The 23475-nt window shown below is 40.9% G+C and overlaps 1 protein-coding gene across 4 annotated transcripts in view; it reads left to right on the forward strand.

The window, feature by feature from the left end:
• Positions 1-2785: 2785 nt before the first annotated feature.
• The window catches only part of NPNT (nephronectin), a 70399-nt gene continuing 49709 nt past the window's right edge, over positions 2786-23475 (forward strand). For 2 of the 4 annotated variants that reach the window (XM_032461151.1, XM_006184622.3), the window contains exons 1-3: positions 2786-3002; positions 5203-5303; positions 19738-19788. In XM_032461151.1, coding sequence (XP_032317042.1) covers positions 2932-3002; positions 5203-5303; positions 19738-19788 — 223 coding nt within the window. In that variant the 5' untranslated portion in view covers positions 2786-2931. The remainder of the gene's footprint in view (positions 3003-5202; positions 5304-19737; positions 19789-23475) is intronic. The other 2 variants (XM_006184621.3, XM_006184624.3) reach the window with 1 other exon arrangement.

Raw genomic sequence — 23475 nt, forward strand, 5'->3', positions numbered from 1 at the left:
TGTGTTCATTTGGCTCTATTTTGCTGTTTATCTGTATCACGTTGTGAGCAGCGATAGAAAATTATTTGTGTGTGAGGAAATTGGGACTTTTCCTTGCAAGGTGGCATTATCTGGTATAAAATCCAGCCACAAGGTTGTCCTACTGGAAAAGTGCAGATACTGCTAAAAGCACGCTGTTTGGTCTGGTTCTTTCTTGTTGGTTTTTAAGGCTGAGAAAGTGACATGTCAATCCCATGGGAACTCCCTCTCTGTTTTGGAAGGATCATTGGTGGTCATAACGGCAGCATACTAAGCAGTTAGACCTTGAAATTCCTTTAGAATCTCCTCACTCACAATAAAAAAAAAAAAAAGTTAAATAAATAAATAAATAAATAAATAAATGCGCCCCCCCCCCCAAAAAAAGAATCTCCTCACTCCATGATTCGACAAAGCCTGATATAATTAGCTATGGCTTACTCGAGGGAGAAAGTAACGTCCACCAGGCAGAATTCAGTCCAACCCAATCCAGTTCATTTAACAGATGCTGAATTTAAGCCTTGTGCCAGACATTGTGCTGGGCACAGCGGATATAGTGACAACTGCCCTGGCCCTCCTATTGGTTAGATTAATGTCTTGAGGGAACCTAGAGTTGGCAGAGAAACAATCACACCACAGTGCATTAAGAGTTACTCTCGGGCATGCATAGGGGTATTGAAGCACATACCGCAGGAGTCTCAGCCAAGCAAAAAATCAAAAAGGCTTCCTGAGTGTCAGCTAAGCTTGGACCCAAAGAGAAAGTGGAGAGTGTCCATTTGAAGATGAATGGAGTGTTCTCTAGGCCAAAGAAAAGATACGGGGAAAAAATGAGGCAAGCAGAGGGGGTATTACGCTATTGCTCCACATATTCATCTTTTCACCTGCGGCTTGTCCTCCTTTCCTTCTATCTCCGGTTTTTAGCCTGTAGGTTAGCCCCTTCCTCCCTAATCATCCATTGCTCAATCCAGGAACCAGTCAACAAGGAAAATGGCTACAGAGTAGCCACTGGACCCTGGAACCAAGCCTGTACTACACTTGCAAAATTTGATTTTCTGCAGAAAAAATAGTTTGACTCCGACATTTTGGGAGTTCATTAGGAAGATCTGAAATGGATGACACCAAGCTGTTTGCCTAAAATAATGTCCCAAGCCTGAACTGGCATGGATATTTCCTGAGATTAAAATAGAAACTTGTTTTGCTAACAGAAAACAACTTGAAATCAGAGTCATTTAAGTTGAAACCATTATTTTTCCTTTTCTAGCAGAAAATTCCTGTGTTTATACACATAAGAGATCAGGATAGTGAGGTCACTCTGTCACAGAACTTTCCATTAAAAATTTAAAGTTGGAGAAATCTCAAGAAGAAACTAAAGATTGGGCGGGGGGTATAGGCTAACAAACCCATTCCATAAACATTTATGAGCACCTACTACACTACAGGCACTGAACAAAGAAACTGGCCCTTGTAGAGTTTCCATTCTAGCAGAAAAATAGACATGCAAAATAAGAAGTAAGCAAATTATATAGGAAACTATGAGTGAAAGAGCAAAGTAGAACAGACAAGACATCAGGAGGGGACAGGTTGCAATTTTAAATGCGGTGGTCAAGGTATGTCTCCTCGGAGAGGTGACATTTGAGCAAAGACTGAAGTGAGAATGAGCCACGCAGATATCTGGGTCCAGTCAGAAGTAGTAGTCAGTCAATGGCCCGAGGCAAGAGTGTGCAGGAAAGGAACGGAAGCCAGGGATTAGAGGAAGAGAGGGCATAGGAAACTGGGTCTGAGAGGTATGGGACACCAGATCACTGCCCTGGGCAGTCATTCCGGCTAGGGTTTGGGAAGAGAGGAGACTTGATTAGACTGATGTTTTAACATGCATTTTAGGTTAACCACTGAGTATTTTCGTTTGAACACAGTCCTTTGGTACAATACATTTTGCTCTGCAACGACAGAGCAACAATGGTTGCTCAAAATGGTTTCTGAATGATCTCGGCAAGATCTGGCACAAGACTTGTAAGTGTAACTGGCCCGCCTCTCTCTGGCCTGCACGTGCCCCTGGAGGGCAGACGCTGCTGTCCCTCTAAGGTGCTCAGACTAGAGCTGGCAGAGATAGAAACAGTCTGCACGTTTCTTCTTCAAAACTCACTGGAGAGCCAAACATTTCTTTCGGTGGTTACAAAATTTTTAAAACTCTGCCTCTGCCAACTCTGTGGGAGAAGCAAACTCCCGGAGTTTGCCTTTGCTAATTTGTCCAAGTCGTGCTGTGGTTTCACTAAAGGCAGACACTGTTCAGCTCCAGCCCCATAAACCTCTCTCGTCTTGGACTTTGCCCTCCGGTGAAAGCTACGGCTCGCCCCTGCGGTCGCCACCTGTTCGAGAGGAACCCGCGGAGCGCGCACCTCCGCCCGGGGCCCCTTTCCTCCCTGGCTCACACTTTCCTGCCGAGCGCCCTGCTTTCCCTCGCCGAGACCGGGCTTGCAACTTTCCTCCCAGCCTGGCACTCGCCCCGCTTGGCTGGTCCCCAAGAGACGCTGCCTTCCCGCAGCGCCCCCGCCCCCGAGCTTCCCATCGAGCTGCTGAGCGCCCTCTCGCCTCACCCGGGGCCGGGAGAGCGGCGAGTCGAGCGCACGCGCGACCCCCGCCCCTCCCCGCAGGCGGCGCAGCTCCCCCTGCAGCGCCTCCCCTCGCGGGCAGGGAGGCGGAGGGGGCTCCGGACGCCGCGCAGCAGACCTGCTCTGGCTGCGCGCCGCGCCGCTCTCCTCCGAAAGTGGCAGCAGTAGCCGCGGCGGCCGCAGGGGTTCCCGGCTCCCGCAGCTCCTCGAGGGAGGCAGGAGGCGAGCGCGCCTCTCCTGAGCCCCCAGGACCCCTAACCTGTTCCCCGCGTGCAGCTGCGCCGCCGCCCAGGACTCGCTGCCCAACATGGATTTCCTCCTGGCGCTGGTGCTTGGGTCTTCGCTCTACCTGCAGGCGGCTGCGGAGTTCGACGGGAGGTGAGTTGTTCCCCGGGGAGCCCTCTCCTCCTCCTTCGCTCGCGAATTTCACACCATCCTGGGGTCCCTTCCCTCTGCTTTGGTCCAGAAGTTGGGCCACCGCACCGTCTCGGCGGGAGGAGAGCCGTCGAACTACCCTCTCTACCAGTGGCTGCCCGAGGCCTAGAGGGCGCGCCCCCTGCGCGTACGGGGACCCCGCCGTCGCTTTCCCGGGGCGTCTGCGCTGCGAGGCGAGCCGCCCATTCCCGGCTCGGGGAGAAAGGGGGCTCGAGCCTGGCGTCTGGGCTCTGACGGTGCGGGTTAATCTTCCAAGAGGAGGTGACGCGCGGGACATCCCTTGGCCGGGGAATTCTCGCTCTTGATCTAGACAGTTCTGCAGTGGGGAAACTTACAGTGGTCGAGGCCAAATCTCGGCTGGGAGCTGTCAGGGCGGCTCACACAAAGGGTGGGGAGAGGGAGCGACAGGGCTTCCAGGGGGGACATGTTTGCCTCCCCACTTGGTTTCCTTGCGGGAAGGGACTCAAAATAAGGGCTGAAAGAGGGGAACGCTGTTTGTGTGTGTGTGTATGTGTGTACGCACGCACACCCAGCTCCCGAGACCTCGGGCGAGCCTGACTGCAGCGTGCTCTGACAGGTTCCAACAGCCCCAGCTCCGCTCCGCTGTCACTCTGCAGGTCCTCGCGCCGCGGCGCGCGGAGCCCTCTCTCTTGCCTGCCAGATCCGCTCGGGCGACTGTGTGTGTGTGTCTGTGTCCGGAGGACGTGCTCGGTTATCACCCCCCACCACCCCTCCACCGCTCAGTTACAGGCCAGACTCGCCCCGAGCGCGGATCGCTGCTGCTTGTGGGGAAACCAGGCAGGAGTAGCCAGGAAATTTTAACCTGGGTCACAGCACCATCCAGTCTCCCTCACGCCACGACCCCCCACCCCCCTCTCCCGCGGAGCCCGAAAGACTGCCGGCACCTGTTTTACCTGCAATCTTGGAACCAATCAATTCCACGATTGATTGGCTTTCCTGTACCTGGAAGGAAAGGAGGAGAGCCAGTGAAGCGCAGAAGACAAAAAGCACAGCAGTTTGTTTATCACCTGGACCGAGGAAATAGAAAGTTCGGGGTTATTTTGTCCTTTGGGCTTGGGGGCACGAGGCGGAGCTGAAGGAAAGGGGAATTGAAAAGATTAGGAGAGTTTAAGAAAACGTGGGTAGCGCCCTGAGGCTGTTTTATTTTATTAAAGCAATTATTTGCCCACCTTCGAGTATGTTGTGCGTTTTTTTTTTACACGTTTGCAATAAGAAATACATCACATGATTATACATAAGATCTTCACGTAGCTTTTAAAAGGTGTCTAAAACAGGTAATTAAAATATTGATCCTCTGGTTGGGGGAGAGGATCAATATCATTTATTGATGTGTGAATCTAAACAAGGAACCAGTTTACCAAATAAGGTGTCAAAGTGGAATCTGGTGGCAAGTGGTACCCTGGAATTGAATGCTTGCTTTAGCCCTTATTTACATTAGAGAGGTCAATAGCACGCATTGTTGGTGCAGGAAAGTTTCAAACCACAAGGACACTTGAGATGTTAGCTACACTTTAAACTCTCCTTGGTTTTATTTAGACTTCTTTCTCAAGTACATTTTTTTTCAGGGAAATTTTTTGGCTGAAAAGTGATGTCTCGAAAAGAGTTCTGTTTCATTTGATTTTGAGAAACTTCCCCCTCTTTCTGCCCCTTGCCACCTGTACCCATTATATAAGGCAGAGAAATTTTCTCTTTCTGCTTTGACACGTCTTATATTATTTAGTACTTTTCAGTTTAAGATGAATCAGTCAAAACTGGCTTTCCCCCCAGTAACAGGTGTGGTTCTTTGAGGAGTCTGTTTTATTTTAAGCTTCAGAAACCATCCTGTGAGTGGCAGCCTTGAGAATTCCTGGTTTTATCTGGTGCTATTTCCATGTAAGAAAGGATTTTCCCCTCTCTTCCCCCCCCCCCACCCTTGTGCTTTTGCATGTGTTAACTGGCTGATGTTTGAAATCAGATCATAGCAGAACTATTTCCCTGAAGCTATTTTATCCTTTAATTTCTGCAGGCATGAAGGAGTTCATAGAAAATTGTTAGGTGTGATTTAATTTTTTCTAAAGTAATAACCAAGAGGAAATTAATTTAAAAAGTGCCTTTATTTATTTTGAATCTTTTTGTTTGGCAGGTGGCCCAGGCAAATAGTGTCATCAATTGGCCTGTGTCGTTATGGTGGGAGGATTGACTGCTGCTGGGGCTGGGCCCGCCGGTCCTGGGGACAGTGTCAGCGTGAGTATCATCCCTGGGACTTCACCTTCCTCAGAGGGTGGGCTTTCCACCATCAGTCATGGCTTCAGTCTGCACATCAGAGGGCTCATTACTGAGCAAGGCTTGGTGGCGTGGTTCTAACGTGGAAGTTTTCAGTCCCTGACTCCTTATTCTGCCCCTTTCTAGCCTGAGCCACCTCAGTAAGATGCCAGTTTTGTTATTCAGAGAGCCACGTAGGATGCTCATTTTGGCATTTGTCCGAAACATCTCCAGCTCCTGTTTTCCCATCAGGCATACTCTTTTTTTTCCCCTCTGGGCTCTGAGATGGGGGTAAGATAACGAGTCTAGACTGTATTTACACTAAATAAACTCTGAACTTTATTGGCACTTATAAAATCCTAACCATAGCTGTTGTATAAAGTCACCTGTTTGTAAATGTTTTTTTTTTTCTTTTTTTTTTTGAAGTGAGATTGTATTGACTGGGTTCTAAATGGGCCACCTAGTGTAATCAAACAACACCTCTGAAAAGCATCATTTTTAAGTTCTAGAGAACTTAACATCATGTAATAAGGACCAAATCAGAATACTGATTCTCACCTTTTCTGTGATCACAAATGGATATTTTAATGGTAGAAATCACAGCCACATCACAGAAGTTTGAGAATTTTGTTAAGTTTGAGAATTTTGTTCCCAGCATTTTATCTAGATTTTAAAATTTTATCCCACTCTCCCTAACAACAACAAAAACAATCCACTAACGATCAAGTAAGTGTCTGGGGTATCTTGAGAGTGCTAGGTTGGCGTGTCTGGTGAGATGGTGAGAGCTGAGTTGGTTCCATATATCCCACCCAGTGTTTTACTGCTAATGAGAAAGGGGCTTAGAGAAATAGGGAAGGACAGCTGAGAAGGCTGGTGCTGTAGAGGGTGGAGCCTACCTTAGAGAAGTGTTTGTGGGGTGAGGAATCAGGTAGATTTCAGTTTGGAAAGCTAAGTGTTCCTACAGCTGCTTTAATCTTTGAGAACCACATGTAATGTCTGTCCTGTACTTGTGAAGGAGGGAGAGTGACTGTCACAGGTTAACGTCTCTAGTTAGGGATGGAAAGATAAAGGAGGCTAATGTTTGTCTGCCTGCTCCCTGAAAGGCGCTGGGCCAGACTTTTTGGACAGCTGGGTCATTGCTTCTTTGTATAAAGGAAGATGGTAGTAGCTCTAGTTTTCAGTAACCAAGAGAACTTAGGTAAAACTTCTGTGACCCTACTGGTTAGTCTCGTACACACTGTCTTTAAAGGAAGATGGGCCAAAAGAAGAATGGTACCTGGTGGAATATAGTCTATCGGCTCTGCCAGGTATCCAAAGTGCATGGCTGGAGGCCACAGGTGTGGAGCTTTAAGAGCAATCAGGTGTTAAAAAGCTAAGGGTGAAGAGAGAATTCTCTCGACCCAACACATACAGCTCTCCCAAATAAAAAGTAGTTTCCTCCTCCTTCATGGCCTTAATTGGCAGGACACCCCCACAGCGAAAGCTGAAGTGCACTGGGGTGTGCAGAGCCCCCAGCCCCACCCAGGAAAGGCTGCCCTGGCATAGAGCCCCGGAGTGCACCTTCCCTGAAGGCAGAGTGCCAGGGCGATGGGCAGAAGCAAGCGTAGGAGTGTATTTGCACTCTGCCGGATGTGCTGCAAGAATTCCAGGGAGAAAACTGTATCTGAGAGGTTCATCGACTGTGGAATTCCCCAGAAAGAACCTTTAGGAGCTGTTCCATGTCTCTTGACCTTGTAATTCAATTTTTCCTAATATAAACATCAGCTTGGCAGTTCAGAATTTGAATGAGTGTAAAGACCTTTGAAAGGTCCAGTGGCATTATGAAATTTAAACATCTCAGGGATTTCCTAACATTTCACTTTCTGCCCAGCTTTCCCAGCAGATACAGGACACTATTTTATTATTTTCTATACTTTCATTCTGTTTCCCAAAGACTACAAACATAGTGTTTGATAGCATTTATGTTTTCCTTCTTATTTTTTTAAAATTACAGTCAATTTACAATGTTGTTTATTTCTGGTGTACAGCATAATGACTCAGTTTTACATATATATACATATTTCTTTTCATATTCTTTTTCATTATAGGCCATTACAGAGTGTTGAATATGATTCCCTGGGTTGTACAGTAGGACCTTGTTGTTTATCTATTTTTATATATGGTATCTTTTCCTTCTTGTTATTGAATCTGAGGAAGCTGAAACATGGCATGAGTTAATTAGTGAAAGGGTAATAAATGTGTAAGGCGATGAGCCCAAATCACAGTCTACCTTAACTTAGATTTGGTGAAAGTTTGAGGGGCAGCATAATGGAGAGAACGTGAACTCTGGAGCTAGACTGCCTGGGTTTAAATTAGTTCCACGTCTTTTTAGCTGTGTGACCTTGAGCGGGTCATTCAGTCCCTCCGTGCTTTCTTTTCCTCATCTCTAAAACGGATCTAAAATAGAACTATACCTCAAAGGACCATAACAAAGTCTAAATAAGTTGTTATTTGTAAAGCACTTAAAACTACTCCTGGCATAGAGTAAATACTAAATGTATGTTTGGTGAAATGAAAGAAATGTAAAGGAATACTGCTTTTGAAACAGAGTTGTGGCATGGGACGTGCCCGTGCTATCCGATTCTTTGTTCTTTAGGCATGATATATGTATTTTTGCATTTATACTGCCAAAATTTAACAAATGGTTCCAAGGTTTTCTGTGTTGCAATAAAATGCCTTTAAACTAAAAAGGGCCAGATGGATCCCTACCATTAATATTGTAGATGGCGGAGTTGTAAAAATGAGTTCAAAGATGGATGTTTCCTTGCCTGTGTTTTATTTTTCCACAATCTCAGATGGTCCAAATGCCTCTCGCCAGTTCAGTGATCCCTTCTGTTTTCATTTTGCTATAAAGAGGTAGAGGAAGGTGGGGGCCAGAGGTCAGCTCAAAGTGAGAAGGAAGAACAGGACCAAAAAGAGGCTTGTTGGGGACAAATGGAAACCTCCTGATTAATTTCTCAAGAAAGCATCTGTGAAATTAAAGCCTTTGTCACTACATTTATTCCAGGAAAATGCCTTGCTGTTCTTTAACAATTACATCTGGTAATGGGTTACCTATAAACATTCCAAACAGCTTCTGAGAAATTTAATGTGAAAAATGTTTTTGCCTTTGACCCTCGGATAATCTCAGAGTTCTTTGCCACAAGGAGCACTCTCCCTCCCTTATCAAAGGTGCCCTGGTTCTCATTTTTGAATGATTCACTTTAGAATTTTCCTTCAAATCAGCATAGCAAAGCCAAAGGAAACTGTCCCCACCTACACACAGAATCTTCCAATTTGCCCCTGAGAAGATGTGCAAGTTGGGGCGGCCATACCCTCTGGTATTGCTTGTTAGAGCTCACACCCCAGTGCAGTGACCCTTTGGTGAGTGTTTATTCCATTTGGTTGAGCATATGAGAGCCGTTTTGACTCAGCCTTCATGTGAGTCGGGTATATATGCGTTTACACGAAGCATGGTGCGTTTCACTTTCACTTGCTCCCCCCCCCCCCGCCCCGTTTCGTGGACTTGCGGTCTTCAGAGAGGACGACGAACATGGCAAGGAGCTTGCGTGGCTCAGCCACGAGGCCACATTCAGCCAGACTTCCCGTCCTTCCCTCTGGGGCTGAGGAAGGAAGGATCAGAGACGTTACCCACACAAGCACAGGAGCTTACCTCCTGCTTCCTTCCCCTGCGACCCAGATCCCCTCCCACCTGCGGAGGGCACGACCTGTTCCAGAAATAGGCAGGTTATGTTTTCTTTGTTCTCCTATAGGTCATAACCTCACCTTCTTTCTATCTTTTGATTCTTTGTTTTGTTTTCTTGACTCATAAACAGATCTCTACATGTTGAGAATTCAAAATTAATTGTCTTGGGCTTTACCTTTATTGACTGTTGATGTGGCTCTTGATTTTGTAAAGGGGAAATATTCCTGATGTGCTCCTAACACACTGATGGTTACATATTTGTATCGCATGGCACCTTAATCACTCAGATTGTCACGAAATACTCATTTCTTGCTCTGTGATTATTCTGTACCTTAACTTCTCCATCATATTAACTTTACGTATTTAACAATTTCTCTACTACAAAGTGGCGATGTCTGTAACAATGATTTCTCAGGGTTTGTTTATCTGATTTTAAAAAGCCGTGTATGCTGTGAAACAGTTCTTAACTAAAAGCACTCTCCAGTTTGGGACAGCTGAGTCGAGCCCTGACTTTTGTACCTGATTCACTGTTAACACTGTGCTCAGCTGCAGTTTTCCCGTTGTACAAGTGGGTTTAAGGTGTGAGGGGTATTGCAGCTCTAAACTCCATTTGAGAACTTCCTTAGTATTGAGAAGAACGTACAGGATCTCAATGTTGCACTTCTGTGTGGCCATCCTGTCTACTTGGAGACTTGGCTATATATGTGGCTCTGACTGTTGTGTTTCTAGTTAAAGCACTTTGTAGAGATGTGAAGAAAAACTCAAAATACAGCTAGTTCTAGGTCTCAACACAGCTATTCAGTTTTTGAGTTCTTTGGCTGTCATTTAGCAATTTGTGGCTTCTGAAGGAAATTATGTGAATGAGGGTGGTTTTGTGTCCTTTTTTCCTTAAGACCAGGCAATATGCAGATATTTTATTTTGTTTCTTTGGAGATTTTGGGAAGATGTAGAACCCACACCTAAAGTTTGACTTTGCTCTATTTGTTCTAAACCTCATCTCCTCCTGCCTCCTCTCTACAACTGTACAGTTGCCATGTCAAGTGAAAATTTTGGACTCTTATCAGCATTAGATAAGCTTACTGGTTGGTGCAACTTAAGGACCGAGAAACTAATTCATTCTGAAACTGTTTTGGAGTTGTCAAATCAGATAACTTCACTGGTAATGTAAATTACTGGCTAATGATCATGGACCACTAGAAAGAATGATGAGCAAATTGTTGAATTCTTTCTGTATTTCAAGAGAAAAGGTTATTACTTTCAGCAGAGAATTTTGATTTAGTTAATGAAACACTTAAATTTCATATGTCCTTCCTTATTTGTATCTGACTTCAGAAATCAGCCTCATAAAGGGAACATGATTTATTAATTTTTGCTCCCTATATTGGTTGTTGATTTCCTGTCCTGGTCACAAAATTATATAGATTACACCCTCCTTTGATTATTTAGATTTTGAACACTTTCTTTAAAATAGTCTAAAGTAAATAAGAAATATTGGAAGCAGCTTGGAAGGTCACACAAATTGTTCCTTCACAAAAATGTTATTCCTAGTAAATGCCTTCCCATTAGTATTCAACAACGATGGCAACCTTCACTGATCTTGAATCAGCATTTTATAAATAAAGCAGCTTTTTATACCCATACAGTCACACCCACTCTGGGTATCAGCGGGAGTCTCAAGGCAGGTTGTGCCATGCAGAGCCGGGTTGAAGATGCCAGCAAGTCCTGGGCCAGTTTAATTATGCTGAGCACGCCTCACCATCTTAATGCTTGTTAGCTCCCTCCTCTCATTTTGGGGTGAGAGTGCAAAATCGTGTGGGGTTTGTTTTTGTTTTTTTTTTTTTTTTTTTTTTTTGAGGTAGGAATAAATGCAAGGCAGTGGGCAGTTTTAGAACTCCTTCCAATGCTCAGTATGAATCTCCAGATCCTTAGGAAGTGAAGTTTTCAATTAAGATTATCCAACCACCACTTTCCATGCAAAAATTATTTAAGAACAGCATGCACTCTGGGTAACTTCAAGTGGTCTTGGAATGCAGATTCCAAACTAAAATCAGTGTTGAAGAAGTCTGACCTTTTCCCATAGGTAGTTTTGGAGTATGTGTCGTCTTGAAAATTAAGTTTCACAGAAATTACCTTGTTCCTTCATTTTCTGCCCACACATTAGAACTGATCTTTATATAATACTATTGAGGTCTATTAATTTCCTAAGATCCCCTCATAAATTAATTTGGGCAGATCTTAACCTTGATGGACTAGAGATTTTAGCACTTTCTCAGGCGAGGAGGTCAAACCAAGTAAAGGAAAGCACTTTCCTGGCTGCAAATTCAGCTGTTAGATCTGCTCTCAAATACAAGGAGATGCTGCCTTAAAGTGCCCATGCGTGCGCACCCGGTTCCTGGTACTGAGGGGGCACTTCTGGCCCGGAAACAATACTTTTTGCTACTTGGAAACTTTTTGATAAGCCTTGGAAAATATAGGTGTGCTTCCCCATCTCCTCTCCTATAGCATTTGTAATGGTTTTCATCAGTAGAATTCACGTTATATGCATTTCCAGTCAGTTGAATCCACCGCATGCTTTTAAAGCGACAATCCAGTGATGTTGAGTGATTCCCTGCAGTTTCCTTCAGAGAGAAATGGAAGACATCCATCACAGGGGCTGGCCCTTCATCGCAGGAGGTGGGAGGGAAGGAGAGAAGGGTTCTGATCATCTTCATCATCCCCCCTCCCCCACCACCATAGCAGATGCTTCTGCCCCTTTTCCACCAATTTTGTGCAGGCCTTAAAATTTTCCTATCAGTCTTTTAAAAATATTTATTTATTTTTATAAGAGAAAATGCATTCATTTTCTCAAATACCCCTCCTCAGAGCATTAAATACTACCAGCTTTTGGTATACCTTTTAGAAATATTTTACTTACTTATGGGCAAATTCCTATATATCTTCACTCTCACCCCTTTTATGCAAATAAAAGCATACTGTGTATGCCATTCTTTACCTTGCTTCTTTTTCTTAAAAATGCACCTTGAAAGGCTTTCTTTATCATCAGCACACGAAGAGCCTGGTAACTTATTTATGGATGTGTAGTATTACACTGTACCATAATATACTAACCAGTTTCTTATTGATGGACATTTATGTTTATTCTAATCTTTTGCTAATACAAACAATTTTAAAGTAAGCAACCTTGAACATACATTGAAAAAATATTGTTTTGCATGCGTTATAGTATTTCTGCGAGATAACTTTTCATATGTGGCCCACTGACATATGCAGTTGTAATTTTGACCAGTTGGCCATTGGTTTCTTACTTGGTAGTAAAAATGTGTAACATATTCTTCATATAAGTAGACTGGTGCTTGGAACTTCTCCAAGCAAAATTGTGGCTGGTAGTAAGTAGGTAAAGGGAAGACTGGATTACAGTGCTGACTTAAGTCTCTTGCAGTCCTGTATTCAGAATCTGATCTGTTGCTTGATGCTACGATGTTCTGATCCCTACTCTTTGCCCAAAAAATCCTCTGACAAGTCAGTGAAAGTCCCTCTGCCCCCATTTTTCATCTGTTTATTCTTAGACTATAGGCACCTGATTGGGAGGATGGGGTGAGGCTTGTCCATTAGCCAGGACCTTCACCTGGCTTCCCGCCTATCAGTTGTCTACTTTTTCTGGATGTGAAGTCATTTTTACTTGTAAGAAAGAGTCACACATTCTTTTAGGACTTGCTTAATTCATTGACCTTTCATTATCTTTATGGTTCAACACATAATTTTTACAGCTTGTATATAGTGTTTGCTTTTTTTTACTATACCCAGTAACCTATTAGGGAGGACTGTATAGAGTTTTGATATCAGAATAGTTTTTTGGGACACCATGTTATGTTATATGATATGTTATATCTGTTATAAATGTTTTCATGAAATGTTTAACTATTGTACCAAAGTACTTTTTAAAAGTGACTTTTAAACTGTAGGTGCATATCATTTCCATTAATTATCCTAATCCTTATTCCAATTATATCTTTAATCATCTTATTATTTAAAAAAATAAGAAATGCATACATAAGTTAAAAATTAAAAGACCCAGACTGGGAGAGAGAGAGGCAGTGAAGGTAAATCTTTCTAACTTCCCTATTTTCCTGACACCTAGGTCCAACCCCCAGCAGGCAACCACTATTGATCTTTGCAGAGATTTCTACGCATTACCCAAATTTTCCTTGTTCATAAAATGATGACATGGAGTAGGAACTAGTCTGTATCTTCTTTTTTCATATAATACTACATTTCAGAAGCCAGTCCTTATCAGTTCATGTAAACCTGACTCATTCTTTTCAGTATATATCATATTTCTTTTGAATGTACCATAATTAATTTGAAATTATGCACATTTAAGTAGTTTCCAATATCTTGTTTTTACAAAATATGCTGCAGTGAATATCTTTACATATTCACCATCACTACTACATACATATAGATGTGGGAGAGTTACAAAGACATACTATTTTTATGTAAGTACAGTTATTGAAATGATCTCATTTGATGTTTATAAATTTTCTTATCTAAAATATATAACTTAAAGAAGATTAAATTATGGGTGATATGACAGAGCAGAAACCTTCCATTCAGTTACTTTCTATTTTTTATTCCTTAGAAGATACCTTAAAAGATGAATAGAATGGATTTATTTCTATATTTTTATGTCCTCCCTTGTTTGGGAAAGAACATGAAGTGGCTTCCAGGAATGAATGCAATAAAATAGAAAAATAGAATTAACACAGGCAAGAGGAAGAAAAAAGGATAGAATAAAAGGTAAGATGTTAGGAGGAGAGTTAATAAATGCAGATATATAAGCCATGGAATTTAAATTATATTTCATAATTTGGCTCTTAGTTTCTGCTAGCCAAAGGAAAAAGGGAAGTTTTATTGCTCATATAATTCATGTTGTTTGTTAGAGAAAAAGCAAACCAGTGATTTGGGGGAAATTATGGCTTTTCCCACACAGTTCTGAAAGAAGACTTTCATGTGGTCCCTCACAGGGTGGGGGTGAATGATGGTGTGGAAGTGGTTACCGTAACTTGTTTATCCTAAAGCCAGGGGTGGTTCTGGGTTCTGTAAAGCTGTTCCGTGGAAGATCTCCAACCTAAGATGAAGCCCTTACTCTGGAAGTGCAGTTCATGGGCCGCTGTTCTGGATGCAGCTTAAGAAGCATGGTGCATGCTTAGCTTTCTGACGGCTCAGCTTCATTCAACCCAGAGTGTCCGGCAGTGACGGGTGAATGGTATAGGGCTTTGGTTGGACGATTCCAGATTGGACAAGACAGTTTCAGGTTGGGATCTCTGACAACATCAGGTTTGCTGTATTATTAATTAAAAGCTAGTCCATATATTTTTTCTCTTTTTTTAACCTATGCATTTTAAAGATCAGTTTGTGGTTGATGGAGTTTGTTGGTACCCAGAGGCACTGGGATTGGAGTGCAGATAGGTGTCTCTCAGGATCAGTCCTGGTAGAAAGAGGTTCTGCAAAGAAATCAGTGGGAAAAGTTTTTATATCAACTTTGTATGAGTATAATTTTTGTGTTCGTTGGATATAAATATATAAAGCCATCACCATTTTGTATGTACTTACTCATTTCCAGGCAAATTATGGCTTGGAGTAAGAAGTGAAGCACAAACATTGCTTCCAGGCATCATTTTTCCTACTTATGCTGTTTTATGAAGTAGGAGCCAGTGAACCCAGAAACAACAAAATCTTTGGCCAGTGCTTGTTTCCCCAAAGCTCCTGAGTGTTATAGGTGTGCAGAGGAGCCAAAATGACCCTGAGGTTTTACCTTAGTTCACCTGGATCTTGTGGAGAGCTGCCTTAAATAAGCCACTTAGGCCTGAACAGACTCAAAGTAGAGTCTCATGTCACCATCCAGACACAAACTTAACTTCTTTTCACTGGGGTATGAGGAAGGTTAATTCTCATGCACTCCAGAAGCTCCAGGGGCAGTGCAACTGGGAACCCTGATGCACATATGCCCTGGGAGAATCTCCCTCTCTCTCCAAAAAAAAAAAAAGATGACTCAACATATGTCTTGAGAGGGCACCATCCCAGTAGGTGCCCCTTATCCTTTGATGGAGGATACATTTGGGGGGGAATTATGGCTTTGAATGCCTTTCCTCAGAGATCAGCACCAACCAAAAATCTAACCTGTCCAAGAATTGTCACCCTCTATCAACCTGGATGGGTGCTGAGGAGTTTACATTGCCAGGGTCAAGATCTTTCACTTCTTCATGGGAATCAATAAATGATAAATTGTCACAGGTAATAGAATGCAGCCAAGATAATTTGGCTTGAGAAAATTTCAAAGTGGTATCTATCACTGACCATAGAAAAATACTGTAGCATAGGCCTCATGTGAGTGACAGTGGGTCCCTAGGAATCCACTAGAGCAAACTGGTTGCAAAACATATACCTAGTTACTAAAAAATTGGTCTGTTACAAGGTATAGAGTTCAGTTAAGTAATACAAAATACAAAGAAATTTATATTGGACATTTTAAGTTATGTTTAGTGCATAAATTATATTTAGTGCATTTTAATGCACTAAAGCTTCATTTAAAATTTTCGAGTTTCATCACTTAATTACTACCAGAGCATAATTGAGATAACTAGGGTCATAATATAATTACTAATAAAATTCGTGATAAAGCCAGGATAAAGGAGTACATTACAGCCCACATGTGATAAAGTAGTATTATGTATAGTAAAATAGTGACAGATATCTATGTTCATTCTATAGTCTTTTGTAAATACTCTCAAGAATTTTAGTTTTAACTTAGCCTGATGAAACACTGTTAAGTCAACCTGTTATTGTTAACTCCGATAGGAGGAAGAGATATGAATAATCAAATTGGTTTCTTAGCTTTAGAAGATAGAACTTGATTTTGGAGAAGAAACAGTTTTCTTCCTAATTCTATTTAATTAGAAGCCCTCATTTTCTGCCATGTATTAACCAAAGGCTGAAGAGAGCCTTGGTAGGTACCAGATGGCAGGGGAAAGTCAATTTGAGACTAAGGATTTGCTGTAGGTGATTTGCATGAGCATAATCTAGAGTCAACTAAATTTTAAAACTGAACACTGCATTTGATCAATATCTCTTTAAGGATTCTGTAGATTAATGACATAAATTCTCCAGAACTGACAGTGTTTTCCTTTTGTAACATCATCAAATCACAAAGTTAGGGTTGTCTTTTGTAAATATTATTGACTTATTCTGAACTTTTAGGAGCTATGTCATCACGGTTTAAATTTGTGCTCATATACACAAAAGAGGAAAAAATTGGACATTTCTGGATTTATGTTCACTTTGCCAGAAACAATGTTATTTTTCAAAAATCCTTAGTCTTGTTTTCATAAATCAGAGTTTTCAAATTCAGTTTCTGTGGAAAAATCCCTAAATGGTCAAAGGTGTGTTGCTAAATTTATAGAAACTAACTCCTTTGGATAGACTTCATGAATGTGTTTCCTCCCACCCAAAATATTTTTCTAAAGCCTTTGGTGCCTCCTGTTTTATTTCGGTGTTTAGATTTCCCAGGTACTTGGTAATTGTCTGCCAAATGCTTTCATGCCAACAAATAGCAAATAATAGAAGACAACAAACTGCAGCTTATGCTTAGTTGTATTTTTTTAATGTACATGGGTATTTAGAGTTGGCTTTTATATAACTTACTATGGCTAAATTTCCTACTGGATAAATTGTCCCAAGTTCGTCTGATTTTCTTTGTGAAATACCATGAAATATTTATATAATGGTGGTTGCAAGTCCTTTGTCCCTTGAATTGAGTTTTTAAATCATTGATGAATTAAAAAGTTCATTGTATCTTGGTGTCTGTGTATGGTCAAGAATTAAGATATTCCCCTGTATAGTTTTATTTCCTAATTAAGGCAGAATTGCTTTTGAAACAATTAAATTTGGGGAAGAAAATACAAAATTATGAAGAAATGATTTGTAGATTTGCTAAATGTCCTGTTCTCTATTCTTGTGTTGCGGTCTGATGAATTCTATAGCTTTAATGCTTAGAAAATAATGAACTGAAAGTTAGGATCATCCAGCTTCTGACTCAGAATGCTATTCATGAGATCTGTTATCCTGGGTGTTGGTGTTATAAATGTTCAGCGTTGGAGAGTAGTCTATGAATAGAATTTGCCAGGCTAATATTAACTTTTTTGACAATGAGAAACACATGAAATTTAGGGTTAGGGTATGGTATGGGGAAATTCTTGGAGTTACTACTTTTTCCAGTTGGAGATTAGGGTTGGGAGGTAGACGTACAGTGACAAGGAGGACCCTTCCCTTTCATCTGCATACCTGGCATTTGTTACCTGTACGGAGGGGCGTGCACTATGCTTAAGAGGCTGTGCGACTCCCGTCTGGATCGTATAGTAACTGCATCAGTCATCTTAGTCTGAAGCGTTTTATTATTTCCTTTTCAAAGGTTGTGCTTGCCTAATATTTGATCATTTTATAATGCATTACAGTAAATTGAACAATACATTAGAAGATAGGGGTACCTTCGGATAATGAAGGGGCTCAATTTTCTGGGTTTCTTATCCCTCATTTTCCTTAACACTGTCCAAAGCCCAGGATTGACTCCAGATCTGTAAACCTGTGTTTAGTCATCCCCTAATAGTTTAGTTTTTGTAGTTTGTGTTAATCACAATTTTATAAAATCTTCAGATCTTTAGCCATGCCTGAGATCACTGAGAACCCTAGGAAGGCGCAGAGAGTCACTGAGAGCCCTCAGATGAGCTGAAGCAGTGGTCGGGGGCGAGTCACAGGAGAGAGTCCTACAGCTGTGAACTTGGTTGACAGGCTTGCCCATGCTGACCACTGTGGCTGTTTTACAATGGCTGCAGGGAAACAGATCATCAGGAGAAAATGGGCTGATTTTTCTGTATTATGTACTACTGATGAATCCAATTTTAGTGCTCTCCACAGTGGGGTTTATACCAGAAAAAAATACATGTAGGGCATTTATTTTCAGCAACTTTCACAAAAATTGTAGTGATGTGAAAATTTCCTTATGTGTCAACAAAGACTAGACCTCCAAAACTTTGTGGAGATAACCTATTCCAGGTTTAACATTGCTTTGATTTAAAATGCAGTTTTGTATAGTTTTAAAATGCAAATTTTAGAATATGGGACATTGGCTAAAATTTCATGCTAGAAGTCTTATTTAATGGATATAACTATTGATACCTTAAAATTTCTAAATCTATGTGTGGCAAGGCTGATTTATGTTAAGGAAGAGAAATGTGACCCAACTTCAAGATATTATGAGACAAAGACTATACAGAACTGTTTACCTGCTTGGTACTAATATAACTAGTTAGAAAATAATGATGTTTGCTATTCTTTATTGACTTGTTTCACCTTTATTTAATATATTTTTCTTAATAAACTAGATTATTCAAAATTGGCATTTTAGAGTATTAAAGAAACGGTATCCTTTTATATTTTCCCCTATTCATACATAACCCTAGTCATAAACAGTTTTCTTTCATATGTGATCCAGAATATAATTTGCAATTTATGCTTTATTTTCTGCTTTTTGCTTAGATTGTGCCTGATATATTTCATTATTTTAAGAAATGTGTCAACATCAAGATACGGTGAGTTCTTTTAAAGTTAGCAACAGCAACAATAAAAACAAAACACTAATTTGTTTTAAATCTAGCCAACATGAAAAAAAAACTCTAACAAGCAAATGTAAAATGTATGCTTTTAAAAATACAGAGCAGTCATTCTGGATCAATAGTTAAATTATTACTTTAATTAAATCAAATTGGCCTTAAGATTTTTTCTTCTGATGTTACTGAAAAGGAGGCTTCATTCACCTAATTTTAAATTATACAAACAAATACACAACTGGAAAGTTAAAGTGAATATTTTATGCTTTGTAAAGGAAAAGCATTACCAGAAAAGAAGGAATAAAATCATCTCTCCTCTTACTTCTAGAATCTCTAGGCTGGTCAATCCCTGACCATTATTAGTAGTGTTTCAAGTTTCTTCCATTTACTTTCATAAAACTGGGTGATCTATGTATCTCAAAGTGAAATGGCTGAGCTTTCGCACTAATTCTTGTTGCTATTGACAACCAAAGCAGCCATGCAAGAAGAAAGTGCCGTGAAGGAAAGAAAAACCTTAATATTTCCTCCCCAAAGTTGGAGAGAAAAGGGAACACACAGTATGTAAGAAACAGGTAAGTAAAGCTCTCTCAATTTAAAAACTACCAGCCTTGGTTACTAATTGATCAAAAGTTTTAATTTTTTTCAGATATTTTGTCCAACACTCATTTAAATAAAAGGATACTGTCTCTTGGAACCAAAAATTAATACTCTGAAAATGAAAAATTGGATTGGAAGGTACAGTGTCACAAAAGGTCTGGAATATTTTAATTTAGAATTTGAACTGTGAAAGAATAGCACAACTTCAATTATTGGGTAATATTTTTGTTACAAAATGTTTTTTAATGACAGAATGGTGACTAAAATATTACTATTTTAAACATGTCCTAGATTTTTTTTTTTGTTTCAGAAAAGCACTGAAAGTTGCATATGTGTAAGTCTCCGGGAATGTAACAAGTTGATAAATACCCAAGTCCAGCCTCCTTACAGAGAAAAGATCTGGAATTTCTTTTTTTGGACATTTGTTTTGCAGCTTTCTACGTCTTAAGGCAGAGAATAGCCAGAATAAGGTGCCAGCTCAAAGGTTAGATGAACATATTTTTTGAAATAATTTTGGCTAATCCACATCTTGAAAAGCATACTTCTAAATAATAACTTCACAAAGTTATTAATAAAACTTAATGTTAGTGCTGTTTTTGAGTTGCTTTTTGGGGAGAAAACTATATTCCTTAGACATGTGTTTATCCTGTTCATAATTTTATTTCAGTTACTACATTAAACTTTTTCCTTTCAGTTTATAATTCCTTTCTCCTGTTTTATGAATCTAATAAATTGACCTCCATTCTAATCTAAAGGACAGTTTATATTGTTAATACTTAAAGAAGCAGATTAAAAAAAAAAAAAGTCCACCAAATGAAATTACTAACACCATGCTATCATTAACCTGAGGGAGTTGTATCTCATATTCATTAATTCTCCATGGAAAAAATCAGGTAAGAAATATTTTTATTATATAAAGTATGGGATGTTCTAACAGCACCTATGAATATCCGTGCTACTGTTTTGGTACATGAAGGATTTCTCGTTTTAAATATTTTGGGACAATGTCACCTGACAAATCACCCTTATGATACTGTATTGGAAATTTTTGGTGAAACATATGAAATTCTATTTACACTGGTACCAGGAAGACCACGCACTTTAAACTGATACATGGGGGATACTATCACATGTCACAGAAAATGTTTTTAAGGGTAGATTTTAATAAAAACGTTTGGGAACAAAATTGTTCCAGAAATAAAAGTTAAGGAATTTCTTTGTTCAGGGACACTTAAAAATATCAAAGCATATGTACCTTATATTTACTATCAGCTACAGGATAAACTAGCAGAGCTATGGCCAAGGTCAAGGAGGCAACACTGAACAAAGAGTATAATGTGGGCTTTGTCACCAGCAAATGAGGTTTGAGGACCTGTTCCTGTGATTCACCAACTATAACGTGCTAGATATTTTATTTAACTTTTCTGAGCCACAATTTCCAAATCTTTAAACCTACTGGGCAAGACTGTTGCCGTAAGGGGAGGGAGTGCTTTATGCAGAACAATTCTTGATAAATGTTTGCTATCATTGTTGCAAGGTCAATATAAAGAATATAAATGAACTTTTTAAGATATTTATTTATTATTTTATTATTTTGGTGGGGGTGGGGGAGGTACTTAGGTTTAATTTATTTTTAGAGGAGCTGATGGGGATTGAACCCAGGGCCTCGTGCATGCTAAGCATGTGCTCTACGGCTTGAGCTGTGCCCTCCCCACTACAAATGAACTTTGGAACACTCTTTTACTGGGGTCCATCATAGCATCCATGGTATACAGTATATTATAAAATACATTTTATTTACCATGCCTATTGTTTGGAAATAATCCATTGGAAGTAGTAGAAAATTTCTCAAATTATTCATTTCTAAAATAAAAACTGCCAGTGGTTAACTGTGCTTCTGAACCAGTCCTTCTCCACTGCTTTAATAACATCCATTTGCAGACATCAGAATGAAGTATGGTTTTGGTTACTTAATGCAAGGAAAAGGAACTGGAAAGAATGAGACTTGAATTGTGCAACTACTTTTAGAGTTAGTGATTTACTTGACACACATTTGAGAGCTTACTAGAGGCAAGGAGCTAGTTAGGTGCTGGGAGGAATACAAATGTTTGTAGAATATGGACTCTTGCTTGCCAGGAGCTGATTTGGTAAGATGGTTGTTGTCTCTTATTCCTTCCAGGATTCTAAAATAGGCAAGAGTTAGGGGAAAAGAGCTGAGGTTGTTTAGAGGAAGAATTACTTCCTATATGAGGGGATCAAGGAAGATTTCAGGGACTCAGTAGTGTTCAGTTGGTTCATTCATTCAATAGATACATACTGAGGGCTATTACCTGTGTTACCCTGGGCCAACCACTGCAGACCTGTCAGTAAGAGGAAGCTACAGGCATTTATGTCCGTCACTGTCAGTGTTGAAGGCCAGCAGATGAAGCCACTATTACTGAATGACAGGTGAGTTTTGAGACAGGCGTGTTTCGAGGTAGGATACTGTGAGGGCATATCTCAGCAGACAGTATCCCCCAAGAGTGATGGTCTCGTGGCCCAGCTAAATCCTGGGGGATAAGTAAGTCAAGTGAAGGGCACCCTACCAGACAGAAAAATGCGTTAATACTTCAGAAGCCAGAATGAGGGCATATTCCAGGAAATGTCAGAACCTTAATCTGGCCTTGGGGTCTCTGTGGAGGGCACCTGATGAGAGACGCCAGAGGAGAGGTTGGCGTGGGCTAACTCATGGAAGGCCTTTGATGTCATAGTAAATAGATTAACCTTTATCCCAAAGTTACAGAGGAACACTGTATAGATTTTAAGTAGGGAAATTACATAATTGAGTCTATATTTCAGAGGTGATAAGCTGGTGCCAATGGGTCAGATCTAGCGTAGAGGTGAACTTGATTTCATTCACAGGGTGTTTCAACATTTTTTGAAATAGTTGTCAGTGTTTCATGAGACATGGATGTCAGGCCCAGGGTTTGTTGAAAAATCTCTGCATTGCCACAAGGAACCACAAGGGCTGGAGTTGCTTGGCAGCTACCCTGTGTGGAAGAAGCATGTATTCCATGTTACCATGGGGCTCACTTTGGGCAAATGCCAGAGGCCTGTACACATTTGAGGTTCTGGGGCCAATTTCTGAACATTTTCCTGATTGGTGATTAAGAGCTAGATAGTTGAGGCTCAGGGCTAGAGGACTGTTACAGTAAACCTGGTGAAGAATTAGGTTTTATCTTAAGCAGGACTGGTGGGAACAGAGAAGAATGGGGATTTGAAAAATACTAAAAAGAAAGGAGGGCAAGGCATGCCTTAGGACAGTGGTGGGGAGTGCAGGCTTCGGAGACAGACCTGGCTGCAGCCATGAACTGTGTCTTTGAGAAACTTACCTAACCTTCCTGAGCAGTAAAATATAGACAACAGCCCTACCTCGTGGGGTTTTTATCAGGGTCAAATGAGAAAAGGCAAACCCCTAGCTCAGGAACTGGCTCATACTAATTCACATTCAGTAAAGTGGTGGCAGGCGATGGGGGTGGCTGTGAGGCAGATGGAATCAAGGGTGACGCCCAAGTTTGTGGTGTGTTATTTGGCAGCTAGAGAACGTGGAGAAAGTGCAGGCGACGGCTTCGGTGTTAGATGTGGTATGTGTGACGTGCTTATGAGACCTTGAAGTGGAGAGGTGTGATACGTGGTTGGATTCTGGGGTCTGGAGCTCAGGGGTGAGGTCTGAGTGAGCGGGCACAGGCTGGGATTTGGTGATCTCTCCACCACTGTCTGCTCACACCCTCCTTCCCCTCCGCCTCCTTCGGTCAACATGATAATCCTCACAACCACCACCAGAGAGGATCAGCGTTAAGCAGTAAAAGGAGTATATGGAAGAGGTAAAATAGTGTGTGTCAGCTGAAATGTTATCTGATAGTTTTCAGTTCTTGAAAAAAATTTCTTTCCGGTTGAACATTTTGGCCTCTAGTCAAAAGAAATGAGTAATTCAACATTTGTTTCTATCAAGGGCTGAAAAAAAAAATCACTCTATAAACATTCTAGGCTTTTTCCCCTTTTGGTTGGCTTTTCCTGTTTCACATCACTCTCCTAATTCCGAGTAATATTCAACTAAAAGTGAATCCTTGTTAGGAACAAATGACCACACTTGTGTTTGGAGTTTGTACTCTTTCTTAGCTGAACATCCTGA

Source organism: Camelus ferus, chromosome 2 (genome assembly GCF_009834535.1).
Source record: "Camelus ferus isolate YT-003-E chromosome 2, BCGSAC_Cfer_1.0, whole genome shotgun sequence".
NCBI classification, from domain to species: domain Eukaryota; kingdom Metazoa; phylum Chordata; class Mammalia; order Artiodactyla; family Camelidae; genus Camelus; species Camelus ferus.